General features: G+C 37.6%; 2 protein-coding genes across 2 annotated transcripts in view; both read left to right on the top strand.

Moving 5' to 3' along the window:
• Positions 1-1,298: 1,298 nt before the first annotated feature.
• EMC7 (ER membrane protein complex subunit 7) lies at positions 1,299-5,790 on the top strand. The gene is made up of 4 exons (XM_009073865.1): positions 1,299-1,516; positions 2,502-2,640; positions 3,160-3,240; positions 5,314-5,790. Exons 1-4 carry the CDS (start codon positions 1,299-1,301, stop codon positions 5,464-5,466), a joined length of 591 nt encoding a protein of 196 aa, XP_009072113.1. The 3' UTR covers positions 5,467-5,790.
• A 203-nt stretch (positions 5,791-5,993) lies between these two features.
• Positions 5,994-14,519, top strand: part of LOC103801449 (fibrinogen-like protein A) — a 23,306-nt gene continuing 14,780 nt past the window's right edge. Inside the window, exon 1 of the mRNA XM_009073864.1 lies at positions 5,994-5,997. Coding sequence (XP_009072112.1) covers positions 5,994-5,997 — 4 coding nt within the window. The remainder of the gene's footprint in view (positions 5,998-14,519) is intronic.

Below are 14,519 nucleotides of genomic sequence, written 5' to 3'. Positions count from 1 at the left end.
GTTTTTTTAAAATAAAACTAGTATTTCAGGCTTCAGTAGAGAGATCCTTCACTTTCAGTGAGAGATTTAAATATGTTAGGTATATCAGAAGATAATTTGTCACCATCTCTCCATCAGGTTTTGATCATCTGTTACACAGATGTCGCTCTAGTAATCAAAAAGAGGAAAATATTTATTTGTTAAAGGTGCTTTTTGAGTATTTCAAGTATCATTCTTTAGTATGAACATTTTTATAAAACTGATTAGTTTCCCCACTGGGGTAAAAGCTGAACTTCCTTCTTCTTAAAAGCCAGTATTGGATACCAGTATATGAAGTGAGAATTTGCTTTGTTTAATTTGATCAAAGCAATACTGTAAACAATGGAAAATTAAAAGGAGATTGCAGCAATTGCAATATAAGGTAGTGTAATCATTTTTAGGAGTTCAAATCACATAAAGGTGGGAGTAATGTGCATTTTTGAGAGAGAACTGGTGTGAAGGGCAAAATTCTTTTTGAGAGTTCACTTTTAAGAGGGTTCCTTTTTGTTTTTCTGATGCATGTTTGTAATGTGTCAGGGTCTTTAACGATGTTTTTTCCTTTGAACAGCTTTTAGTCCTCTTAGCTTTGAGTCTTATTTTTAGGAGAGATATCTTTGATGTTGCTTTTAACAGGGTAGAGAACACTAAAGTTTTCTTACTGCAAACTTCTGGAAACAGTACTTTTAAGGCAACTAGTGCTGAAGGTTTTCAGTATCCTTTTACTAACATTTCCACCAAGTTTCGTATTTTAAAATAAAAGCGGTCTGTGTAAAAATCTCTTTGTGTATATGCTCAGAGCTCTTAGTTTCCTTATTGTTGTGATTGAGCTTTGCCTGTGAGCTAGTCCTAAAGGGAGCAATTCAATCTAAAAAACCTCTTATTTTGCAACAAAGGCACAAACTGCTATTTTTGTGCCTTGCAAATCATCCCTAATATCTACTCGCACTAGGCAGGATGTCAGTTCTGGGGTATTTTTGCTTCCAGCAGAAGCACTGAAGTAACCTTCATTATGTGTGTCCGAGAAGGAGGAAAGAAGGTGTAGATTGCTTCTGCCATCATTTGAATACGAGAAATGTAACAATTTCTGTTCTTAGTTGAGCTGTTAAATTATTCCTTCAGCAAGACAGTAGTTTGAGGGCACAACAGAATCTTTAACACAGCTGGTAATTTCTGATCCTGTTGTGGCGTACATTGATGACCTTCAGGGGCTTCATATTGTGAGGGCTGAGTGATGGAAGTTTTCTTATTGGTCACTGTTATATTAAGATTTATAATACAAAATGATGGTATTACAACTCTTTATCCAAAAAAAGCCCAGAGCACCCTGTCTTGTATACTGGAGCATATTGAAATATAGTGGAACTTACTGTTTTTTCAGGACAGATGGAAGTTTTGTGGTTCACGATGTACCTTCAGGATCTTATGTAGTGGAAGTTATATCCCCTGCTCATAAATTTGAGCCTGTGCGAGTTGACATAACTTCAAAAGGCAAAATGAGGTGAGTCTTTCCTGATCTGCTTCTGTATTGAATGCTGTCACATCTGACAGCACAGTATAAGAACTAATGTAAATAGTGCTGTAGGTCTGATGTTCTGTTTCAGACCATATGTTTTGCATCTTTTAACATCACTTTTAGGAGCACATTTCTTAAATTCCAAAATCTGATATCTTTTTTCCCTTCAGATTTATGGCCCTAAATTAGAGAAAATTAATTCAAGAGTGTCTATTTGTTTACTTTTCTTTTCTTATGCAGCTATCCTGAAATCAACTCTAATCATAAATCTGTTAACTGCTTCATCATTTGCCAATACCTTTTTTCCTGCTTCGCTTTTTCATTTCTTTCTTTATAAATATTCTGTCAGGACCTGGCACAATGAAATTCTATCTCAATATAATTCTAAATTCTGAAATATTTCTTTACACTTCCATAGGACGCTAGTTACTGGTTATTACTAGTAGTTGCCACTATGTCTGTGGCATCCTTAGTTTGTTTTTTTTTATGTTATAGCTAAATACATTATCACAAAACACTCTTAAATGCACACCTGTAACTGCAAACTGTTCAGTAGGTAGTACAGAAATGTGGCTATCCTGTCTAGTATAGAGTAATAAAACCAGATTCAGTATTGATAAATGCAAAGTATTGCACTTAGAGAAAAGGTAGTATTAACTTCACATGTGAATAATTGTTGTCCTGAGCAAACTGATTAAACTGCACTACACTGTTCAAAGCTGTACCCTCTCTTTAAACAGTGTAGTCTTTCTTGCTCATTAGCACAGAGACAAAAAAATGTTTTGGTTTTGATTCCATAAAGCACACTGCTGAGAGAAATTAGCTTCTGAAAAGTGAAGCCTAGCTGACGCTGCATAGCAGATGGTTGTTTTGTAGCCTGTTAGTAAAACTGGTATATTTTAAAATAATCGTTTTATTTTGTTAAAGATTCTTTGATTATATTTTCAATTATTTACATTTTGCTTGTTAGAGCAAGATACGTGAATTACATCAAACCCTCTGAAGTTGTCAGGCTGCCATACCCTCTCCAGATGAAATCTTCTGGACCACCTTCATACTTCATAAAGAGAGAATCTTGGGGATGGACAGATTTCCTCATGAACCCTATGGTATGTACAAGCAACACACAAATCCAAATACAGCTGTTCTTCAGAATACCAAGAATAAAATAACTGAGGAAGAATGTGCACACTCTGTTTTTCTGAGAGGATTGTTTCATTTCTGGTTTTCACTTCCTTACAAACAGAAAGTTTTTTCTATGACTTCTCCCCTATATATCCACTCCTTTAATGTATGTCCTCTAAAATAGCCCATAGTCTGGTTCCTTTGACAACATGATGCTGATCTAATAGTGTGGAGATCAACGTGTTGCAAAATTGTAATTACAACAGTTATAACAGATAACAACATTTGCTTTATTGGTTCACCTTTGAAATCTATTATTTTAAGCATAATACTTCCTTATTAGGTTTCTTTCCTGACCAGTGGATTACTGTTCCTGGGTGCCTGACTTGGAATACAGTGCTTCTAGAATTTAGCTTTTTGGTAAAACTTTATGTTAGTTTTGTTTGGACCAAATGTCAGGAGCAAGGGGTAAGCTGAAGAAGTATTTTCTGTTTTCTGTGCAGGTGATGATGATGGTTCTTCCGTTACTGATATTTGTGCTCTTGCCTAAAGTTGTCAACACCAGTGATCCTGATATGAGGCGGGTAAGTATGTTCAATTGATGCACACATAGAGACCAAAGATAATGAGCTTTTAAGGTACAGGAAAGTAAAAAAAAACAAAACTGAACTTTTAAAGAAGTCTCAATGGGCATCATTTATTCAGTTAATACAGTGTTGCTGTTCTAACAATGAGTTCTAACATTTTAGACTCACTAATTTGCTGTTAAACAGCACAACACAGAATTAAATTGTTTCCACAACTCTGAAAGAGTTACAGTATGAATGGTGTTTTCCAGCATTTCTTTAGAGTGATTAATATAATTTCTCAAAGGCTGTTTCTTAAATTTCCAATATATTTCTGCACTATGTTTAAATCTAGCAGATTATTTTTAGACATCATTTAATAAGTGTCAAGGATGTTGCAAAGAGCATGATGTGGGGTTCCCTTTTCCATCAGCCTAAAGCACAGTTCACTGCACTGTTAAATCCAGATGTCACAGTAGTGTGTATGATAAGGAGTCTGAATGTAGTAATGAAATTACCTGATTTATTGTCTTTTCATCATGCAAAATGCCAAAAAGCAGAAGGCTAGGACAAAATGGAGATTCATGGTGTCTGCTAAATCTTTCCTTCTTTTTAGAAGTATTCTTTGTCTTGGGTGCCATTTTTTGTGGTCTTGGAAACTGAAGACTCTTTTTCCCCTAAATGACCACTGTCTTCAGTACTACTCTATGGGTGTCCAAGTTGTTTTTTTTAATTTAAATTAATGCCTATAAAAATCATAGCATGGCCATGTAATGCCCTTTTAGCTGTAATTTTGATTTAAAATCACAATGAAGATTTGCTGGATGTTCCTGGCATGTTCTTAAACCAGGCTGAATTCTGGAAGTTGAATTTTTAAAAAAATAATCATTTATTTCTTCCTTTTTTCACTGACCAGACAGTGCTTACAGACAGGCTGTCCTGATGGTAATGTCATCAGAACTTTTGATGGTTTAGTTCTTTTTATTAGCTGACTGATTAACTGAATTATTAAGGAGAAATTTAAGTTGAAGGAATTTTGCTTGTAATTTAAATTCTCTTTTAAAAAGTTGAGGGTAATTTTTAAGAACTCAGTTGTAATGATTTTCTCTAGATGACCATGTATTAAATTGTTAAGTGTATATTCAACTTGTATTTGTTTGTGGAGGGTATGGAGCTTGTATCATATTTCTTAAGTTAACTTGTTTTTTCTTTATGGAATCAGCACAGTTCTAGTTTATATAGCAAGTTAATGATTTAGTAACTGTTTGTTGTAGAGGCATTAAGTACAGGTATAGTGTAGATGCAATAGTAACAAAGGCTACCATAATGCCTTGAAAGCAGTAAAAGAGCTGTATCATTCTGAATGGTAACTAGAACAGCAAAGTGACAGTCCCACATTAAATTGCCAATTACTATAAGCATTATCCCATTGTGGGTGTGCAGTTTAGCTGTTGCATGCATTTAAAGTACTGCAGGGTTGATTGGTTTGGTTTAAACTATGCTAATTCATCTCAGGAGCACTATGCTAAACTCCAAGGTTACATTCTTACCTGGATATATGGTCTCATATTAAAATCCTTCCTTTCATGAAGCAAAGAAGACTCAGCTGCTGTACTCTAATAGCTTGGTATCAGAAAGTAGGGTAATAAACAGCATCAAAAATTTGTTAGATTTAGCAAGAATAATACTAATTTCAAAACACAAAAGTGTGAAATCTGTGACAACACAGATCTGAAAATGTAAACAAAATCTGAAATTTTAAAATGGAGGAACATAATGCTGAAAAAAAATGTAGTTTTTTCTTTTAGAATTTTTCTTACCAGATGGTTGCCCTGTAAGACTGCTTAAGACATGATTGCCATTTTCCATACACCAGTGCTTTCAGTTTGGAGGTTTTATGTTTCTGTGTGTAGCTGGGTGTTTGGCTGTGCTTGCATAAAAACACATAGCAATATGTACCCTGGAGGACTACAACTAGTAAAACAGTATTTGGGAAAATCTGACATATTTCGGGTGTAATGTTTCAGTTGATGCCTTAGATGCAGCCAGAATTGTTACAAGCTGTTAATTGTACCTGATCTTTGCATGCAGGAAATGGAGCAGTCAATGAACATGCTGAATTCCAACCATGAGCTGCCAGATGTGTCCGAATTCATGACAAGACTTTTCTCTTCAAAATCTTCTAGCAAGTCTGGTGGTAGCAGCAGTAAAGCAGGGAAAAGTAGTTCTGGAAAAAGGAGGTAGTTAAGTCTTCCTCCTGAGTCTGAGTTTGCACAACTGTTTGTTATGTGGTGTCATGTTTATTTGTCTTGAAAGATGAAAAAGCCACTACTGTAAACTTTAACCAGGCACAAAATACAGTATGTTACAACTGTGGTTTGTAGCTTCTTTTTTTTTAGTCTGTATAAGCTGGTTTGTCCTTGACAGTAAGCAAAAGAGGACATGGCTTCAATACTGTATCTGTATAAAGTTATTGATGATACTGAATTAACAATATTGTTCTGTAGAGAATTAAATTATGCAATGTGTTTCACAGTAATGAATGTTCTAATGTATAAAAAACTTTCAGCGATAATAGAAGTGGAGTTCAGTCTTCATTAAGATGGCTTTAATGTTTTATACTTGCTGGTGAGTTTTGAAATTAACAAATCCTTTCAAAATTCAGTTGTGTTACTGAGTAAGTAATTTGCTGAATCAGCTTGTCATGTGTTACAGCTAAAATCATTTTATTTTATGCTGTTTGCTTCCTGTACAATTTACAGAATCACAGAATGGGTAAGGTTGTAAGGGACCACAGTGGGTCATCTGGAGCAGCCCCCAGCTCAAGCAGGGGAATGCTAGAGCACACAGCACAGGATTGCACCCAGATGGTTCTGGAATATCTCCATTGAGGGAGAATACACAAGTTCTCTGAGCAATCTTTAGTTCAAAGAATTTACACTTTGGATTGCCCAACTTTATATTCTGATCTACTTTCTGCTAAAAACTCTTTAGGAGGAAAAAAAAAGTATCCTCCATCCGAAAGTCTTATAATCTGTCAAGTTAATCATGAATCAAGGTATCTGTATAAATGATGAATGTTTATCTTGGATCTTTCCTTTCTAAATTGCATATATCACTTCTGTAACACTTTTGCTTCTTACTGTTTTCTGTGCGCTGTTCTTTCATCTTATTAGTTGTATGATTTGAGGCCAAATACAGAATTTTAAGTTATTTTAAAATTAAATCATCTTAAAATGAAAGAAAAAACCTAAAAGCATAGTAGGAAGGTAAATAAATCCCACTTGTCTTCTAAGTTACGTTCCAAAGTATATGGCTGTCTCTAGGTATGCTAAGTCACTGGCAAAACTTTGTTCTTTGAGCATGCCTGTATGTCTGTTACGCAGTAGCTTATCAAGCTACCCAGTAACTTCAGAGAAAAGGTGAAAAATTTGATTGTCTTACACTAAATGAACATTTGCAAATTGAAAGGACAGCAATACCTGCCAAACCCTGTTAGCAACTGTCCATAAATTGTTTTTTTTTAGTATTAATGATGTTCTTTTCCATTTTTAGATTTGCTAACTTCCTAGGAAACAGTATCTATGCAGTGTGAGTAATGTATATCTGATTCCAAAAATAGTATTTTAACATTCATCTACAGTACCCCAAAACAAAATCAATTCTAATGCATTTATTTGTTCTGCCAAATGCTTAGGAGGGCTGTAAATTTTCTTAGAATACATCTTTAGAAGTATGCTGTGAAACATAAAAGCTGTGAAAGAATAAGCACTCATTCATAGGATTAAGTCAACTTTTAAGATGTTAGAGAAGAAATAACCCAATGTTTTTTGTGGACATTGAAAGATTTCAGTCTTTGCAAAGTAAGCTACAGGGTTTTGCTCTTTTTTTTGTTTTGCTTGAATGTTCTTTTTGTTTTGTATACTAAGTAAAATATATTCAATGGAGACAACAGGCTATTTGGATATTCTTGCTGGAAGGATGTGCTGAAATGAGTGTCATACTGCCTTGGTGGGGAAAAAAATTGATACAAAAACAGGGAGCAGAAGATGGAGCAGTTAGCATGCTGTCCTGGAAAGTACAAGTCATAAGTTACTTTAACAGTAATTGGAATGACAAGTTCCAGTAATGTGTTCTAATCACAGTTTGTTGGGTAATTAATCATACTGATGCATTTTTCTGTTACAAAGGTAGGAACAGCAATATTTCTGGCTTCTTTACTTGTGTCTTTTCACATTCTTGATTCGCCTTTAAGAGAGAATAGAGAATTTAGGCCATGAAAAGATGGAAGTCCTTGTTAAGAAATCAGTTTCAGAAAGTTGACAGGAATTGTAAGGATCCTAGTCAGGCTTTGGAAGGAGCATGTGGAGTATTCAACACCTCTTCTTAGAACTTTGGCCCGGGCAAGTTTGTTTGTGCATCAGGATCAGATGCAGTGTACAACTCCCCTGCCTTCCTCAACAGAAAATTCTGCCTCACTCTCAGAAGCCTGTTACCTGAAAAATTCAAGCCCAGAAATCTTGTTACCTATTGTTATTCTGTGAATCTTGTACGTGATTCACCTTCTTTTCAGACACCTTTGTGATAAGGTGATTTGTGGAAGTGTATTGGTCTGCTGCTGAACTAATACTAGTTACAATGGTAATGGGGTTGTTTTGGTTTGTTTTTTTATTATTTTTTATTTTGGAGCCAGAATCTGTGTGTCAAGTGAGTAAAGAAGTTCTAGCCAGAGTGACTAGACTGCTGTTGTGGTTTAACCCTAGCCAGCAGCTCAGCCCCATGCAGACGCTCACTCATTTCCCCAGGGCGGGATGGGGAGAAGAATCAGAAGGGTAAAAGTGAGAACAATTCGGGGCTGAGATAAAGACAGTGTAATGAGGGAAGTAAAATGCACATGCAAGCAAATCGAAACAAGGAATTCATTCACTGCTTCCCATGGCAGGCAGGAGTTCAGCCATCCCCAAGACGACAGGGCTCCATCATACGTAACAGTTACTTAGGAAGAGAAATGGCATCACTCCAAATGTCCCCTTTTCTCTTCCAGCTTTACATTCTGAGCATCACGAGGTGTCCTGCTCATCAGTTCGGGTCAGCTGTCCTGGCTGTGTCCCCTCCTAAGTGAGCCCCCAGCCCCCTCACTGGTGGGGTGGGGTGAGAAGCAGAAAAGGCCTTGACTCTGTGGGAGCACTGTGGAGCAGTAAGGAAAATGTCCCTGTGTTATTAACACTTTCCAGCAGAAGTCCTAAACATGGCCCCATACTAGCCACTGTGAAGGAGATAACCCCAGCCAGCACAGTCAGTTAAAGTTGCAATGTGGTCTTGGGCTGCCACTATGCAAAATTTATTTGATAGCTTTCCTGTTGCAGTTACCATTATAATGCAACATTGTCTTTCTGCAGAAAGTAAACTTTTTGCTATAGCTCAGTTTTATTTTTTTATTTACAGATTCTCAGTAGTCTTTCTTCTGTTAGGTCTGACATCTCCATTTTCACCTAAAGAACATAGCTGCCTTTTAGTGGGGCCACTTGATGCAGACGGTATATTGAAGCAACTGATACCTCAGAACAGAGATTAAAGATTTACAGAATCTTCTTGGACAAGCTGGTTTCCTTATTGCCACAAGGAGGAACACATACTCCATCTGCTTGGAGTGGGTGACTGCTGCCTTTTGACCACAAGTTCTGATACTATTCAGCCTTTTGCATTTGTTGACTTAACAAGAGAAATTGGTCCATCTCTTCTGGATTTCTCTTACCTTTTAGAGAGTTAAATCAGCTCACAGAAGGATCAAAGAAATCCCAGGGCCAGCAGAAAGTACGCACCATAAACATGCAGTCAGAGGCAGAATTGTCTTTCTGACAGTGAGTGTGAGTAATAGAATGAGCTTGCTGCATCTTAAGGATTTGTGACAGAAGAGCTCAGTTAACCTTGTTCTGAATGAGTGCGCAACTGTGTTTGTGACAGGCTATGAAGAGGGGAGAGGAGACATTTTGCTGAAGTCTGTTTCAGCAATTAGTCATTTAAGATTGCCTGTAAGGTGTTCAGAACAGTTTGAAATAACGTTATGAATTACATCATCAAAGATGCTTCCATTCTTCCTATGTAAGGAACAAATTTAATGTATAGTTATCTCACACACTTTTAAACAAATATTTTTATGTTTTTGATAAAATGAGGATGGTAATAGCTCTGTAAATGGAGTGTGTATTGCTTCAGAGACAGGCTGTCTTGTGCTTAAGATTTGTATTTGAAGAAGGCTTAAGAATCAAGCACCTTGGGTTCTGATGCAACTGTTGGACTTTGTGCAAATCATTTATGATTTCTCTTTCAATTTCTTGTGTATGAGGTATGAGAACTTGTCTCATAGAAGTAATTGTTAAGATAAATCGAGTAATGAATATTGGCTACTCAGATAGTATGGCTATGAACTTATTGAAGAAAATCCAGGATGTAATCTTGTTAAAGAGCACCTTTGTTTATCATTTATATGTGTTTATTTATACATATCTGTTAAAGCAATCAATTTAACTAACGATATGCCAAGATTTCTAAAGCAATCTAGGCAATTTAAATACGTATTATTTCCCAACTTAGTGAAACGTCTATTAAATCACTGAGATCCCTTTATACATCTCCACTTGGGTGTTATTGGACCTTTAATTGCATAAAGGTCTTTTGTGATCAGTAGCTCAAAGAAGGCAAAGTTTGATTTACAGTTTAATAAAAGGACCCTTTTTTTTTTACAGGCTAACAGAGCAGTACCTTAAGGCGCTAAAAGGATGTCACTTTCGTGTCTAAGACATTATGTCTGACCTTAGTCCTGCTGCTGTTAGTAGTTAGTGAATTTGTCTTCCTACATTTTTATGTTTCATTTGAAACTTACTTTGTTTAGGAAAATAACCCATATCAAATATAAATAATAACAAATCCTTAGTGTTTTTCACTCCCATGTGTCAAAATGAAATATAGATAGCTATATATAATGCTTATTTAATGAACTGAAGGAGAATAGAAGGGTTTACATCTACTGTTGATGAGCTAAGGAATTGTAAGGGACCTTTAAGAAATGTTTGTTTTGACATTGCCTGGCTTTGATGGCAAGGCATGGTTGATTGCCTCAAAGCTTGCTGAGCCACAGGATGCCTCTGGCCTTGGTAATCCTCAAGGCACAATTGTCAGCAGCTCAAATCCTCCAGCTAACAGATGATCCCCCTCCAGCTGCTGAGATAAGGAGGCACCATTGACCACTACCTACACCCTCTAGCTGCCAAGACCACGAGGCACCATTGTCCCCAGCTGACATCACTTCCAGCTGCCGAAATCACGAAGCTGGGAATTGCTGTGAGCTCACCCTGTAACTCAAGGGGTGCTGACCAATCCGTGCCCTGGCAGAGACCTATAAAAAAGGACCAGCATCCAGAGTGAAGGTGTGCATCCACCACCAATCAAGAGATGACTATGGATCATCAGAATGCTGCTGAATCACTTTCCTATCACCCCTTCTCTCCCCCTTGTGTGACCAGTAATAAAGTCTCACTCCCTAACGGTATGTTAGCCTCATTTGCATCTTAATTCACATGGGGGTGAATCAATCAAACATTCCTGAGTCTTATTGGACCACGACAGGAATACAGAAAGAAATTAAAATTTTGAACTTCAAATCAGTGGAAAAGCAGATTTACGGAAGAAAGTATGTTGAAATGTAAAAAAAAAATAAATTACAGATGCACATTTTGCATGTTCCTGGGCAGGAAAAGCACAAGATGCACCCGTGGTGCACAGGGCATTGGGAAGGTCCTATTTAATAGGCTTAGTCATGGTCTGCATCTCCAATGGGTCATTACTGTCCAGTAAGTGGTACTAAGACCAGCTTGCCAGGAGCAACCTCTGTGCCTGCTGTTCTCTCCAGGGCACATAGACACTGCGTCTCGTGAGCCGTTTCTTGCCCATCTCAATCAAATCTGTCATTATCCCACACCCTTTGTGCCCCACATTGGGCTCCACAAAGGACCCCAGCAGCTGGGCACCACACAGCCACTCACTCCCCCACTAGTAGGATGGGGAGAGAATCAGAAGGGTAAAAGCTAGAAAACGTGTTGAGGTAAAGACAGTTTGACAGGTAAAGACACACAGGCAAAACAAAACAAGAAATCAATTCACTTTTCTCCATGGGCAGGACATGTTCAGCACCTCCAGGAAAGCAGGGCCCCGTCATGTGTAACACTTGCATGGGAAGACAAATGTCATCACTCCAAATGTCCCCCACTTCCTCCTTCAAATTTGGTTTTTTTTCTTGTTACTTTATGCAACAGGGTTAAGATTTATCCCAAATGTGGAATATGTTGTTTCCAGAAGCCAAATAATCCAATAAATTTCTGTGCCTCAATTTTGTTTGAGGTACTGCAAAGTCCAAAATTTTCTGTTTAGTTTTGGGCAGTATCTCCAGCTGCTCACAATGCCACTGAATTCCCAGGAATTTCATGGTTTGGGACGGTCCTTGAATTTTAGTAGGGTTAATTTGCCAGCCTTTCTGTTTCATATGATCTCCCCTTATTCAAGAACTTGTTGCACTTCTTCCTCACTGCATGCCTGAATCAGAATGTCATCTATGTAATGAATTATTTGCATCTGAGGAGGCAGCAGTTATCTCATCCAACTGCTCAGCCGCAGTTTGATCCCAAATGGTTGGACCTGCACCCACCCCTGGGGCAATCTAGTGAAAGTAGACTTCTATGTAATGAATTATTTGCATCTGAGGAGGCAGCAGTTATCTCATCCAACTGCTCAGCCGCAGTTTGATCCCAAATGGTTGGACCTGCACCCACCCCTGGGGCAATCTAGTGAAAGTAGACTGTCGCCCCTGCCATGTAAAGGCAAATTGATCCCAATGCTCCTCAGCAATGGGTATTGCAAAGAAAGCATTAGCCGAATCAGTTATGGCATACAAAGTGCCAGGATGCTTCTGGGTCTTTTCTATTAAAGTAAGAACATCTGGCACAGCCACTGTAAGGGGAGGTGTGTGTTTGTTTAACTCTCTAACATCCGCGCTCATTCTCCACAACCCATCACTCTTCTTAACAGGCCAGACCGAGTTATTCTAAGCTGTGGTAGTTGACTTTAAAACTCCTGCATCCAATAAATCCTTAATTGTCTGTGAAATCTCTTCATGCCCACCTGGAATTCTGTGCTGATTCATTGTCACTAATTTAGTTGGAGCAGGAATCTGCATGGGGTATTTAACCTCTCCTACTAAAATTGGTTGGGCACTGATATAGTTCTTTGTTCCAAATTGGTACAAACTATCAGAAAGACTCAAAGTCAGTCCCTTCAAAATATCAATTCCAATTATGTATTCAGGGATAGGAACAATTATAACTGAGTAAGATCGCTTTGGGAGGTTCCTTATTTTGATTTCAATTTCTGTTTGCACAGCTTCCATTTGTTTTCCCCTCAAACCTGTCATTAATACAGATCTCCCCCTTTAAATTTCTTAGGCTTTCCATATATTAAAGAGGCTTCCACTACTGTGTCAACCAAGGCTTTTACAGTTTGGGAGAACTGGGTTTTTTTCCAAAATATTTTAAGCTCCACAGGGGCCGCCGATCCTTTCATGCCCGTTGCACCAGAGCTTAGCCATGAATTCACTTCTGCTTATTATGCTGAACTATTTTGCTAGTCTCTTTCCAAGGATACAAGTCAGAATACGGTTCCCAATCCTCCCTCTCCCCCAGAATAGCCGATCCACCCGCGGGGAGCCCTCCCCTCGAGCAGAGCTGGAGTCCCGCTGAGATTCGAGGCAGGGTGCTTTTGTGCTTTTAGGCTGTTTTGTTCCTGAATCCTTTGTTTCAGAAATCTGCACTCTCCTGTTACTTTTATTCAATCCTCTCTATTTATACATTTTCTACAAGCCAAGGGTCCCATCAATCTTATCACAAGATCCTTTAATTAAGCTGTGAAGCTTGCCAAAAAGCAAGCAGTATCAATAGTGAAAACACCCCAGAATTTCAAAAAATCTTACTGCTTTCATCATTTCAGTGTCTGTAAAGACAGGAACTTAGATCTTAATGATTATTTTGAACTTTATACTGTGTGTAAAATCAAGTGATTCAAACATAAACTAATACAGTGTTCAGGGAGCTTTTAGTGACAAAATTGTCTGAATGAATAGTATTGAGTTTTAGTCTATTTTCTGGTTGAGCTAGTGAAAACTCCTTGAGGTCACAAATAAGTTGTGGTATTTCAATTTTTTTCCTGTTGTTTCAAAAGCCATAAAGGATTATGAATCCTCTATCATAATAAATACTGATTCTTCAGGAGAACTTGTCTACTTTTGAAATTACACGGTTATTCCTTCAATTATGTTGGCAGTGACCCTCGTTATGAAGGTTACGAAGATTTAATGACAATTAATCTTCCTGTGCAAGTGGAACTTTAGCTAGTTAGCTCCTTTACTGATGATGCACAAAACATTACAGTTGAGCTCATTTGTATTAGGTATTTGGTTCTGCATGGCTGATAGGAACAAAATTAATTAAAAACTGTCATGCAGTCAAGGGCAAATGGTAGTGAATATGAAACAGAAAGAAAACCTTCATGGCATTTTTCAGCCAAAACTAAATTTTGAACTGATTCTTTAAATCTGAATATGAACAATAAAATGTAATACTAAAGGTGGTGAAACTCCTTTGAAAACAGTGCAAGCAAAAAAGTAAGAAGACTTTTTAAAGGAACACTTTTCTGCTAGAAATATTTGAATGTTCTCAGAAGGATCTTCTTGCTGTCTGATACACACAGGTCTGAGTTTTCTTTTGTGTTTCAGAATGGAGAATAGGGCACCCAAGCTCACAGTCTGGTGTACAAGGCACAGGACTGCTGTTTACCAAGCTGATGCAAGGAGAATCCAGTTAAATACTTGGAAGTAATACTTTCCATTCTTAGCATCAGAACAGAATATGACTTTCAACTAATTCTTGGGAGTAGGGTGGAGTGTTTCTTTTTCTACCAGTTTGTTTTCTCAGCCATCTGTAAATGTGGTCCAGAATGCTTCAGCTGGGTAGGTGGGAAATTTATAATCTGTATTAGTAAAGATTCAAGGAGAATCCAGTTAAATACTTGGAAGTAATACTTTCCATTCTTAGCATCAGAACAGAATATGACTTTCAACTAATTCTTGGGAGTAGGGTGGAGTGTTTCTTTTTCTACCAGTTTGTTTTCTCAGCCATCTGTAAATGTGGTCCAGAATGCTTCAGCTGGGTAGGTGGGAAATTTATAATCTGTATTAGTAAAGATTTATTGAC

Source organism: Acanthisitta chloris, unplaced genomic scaffold (assembly GCF_000695815.1).
Source record: "Acanthisitta chloris isolate BGI_N310 unplaced genomic scaffold, ASM69581v1 scaffold7384, whole genome shotgun sequence".
NCBI classification, from domain to species: domain Eukaryota; kingdom Metazoa; phylum Chordata; class Aves; order Passeriformes; family Acanthisittidae; genus Acanthisitta; species Acanthisitta chloris.
This window is presented reverse-complemented; position numbering and strand designations above follow the sequence as displayed.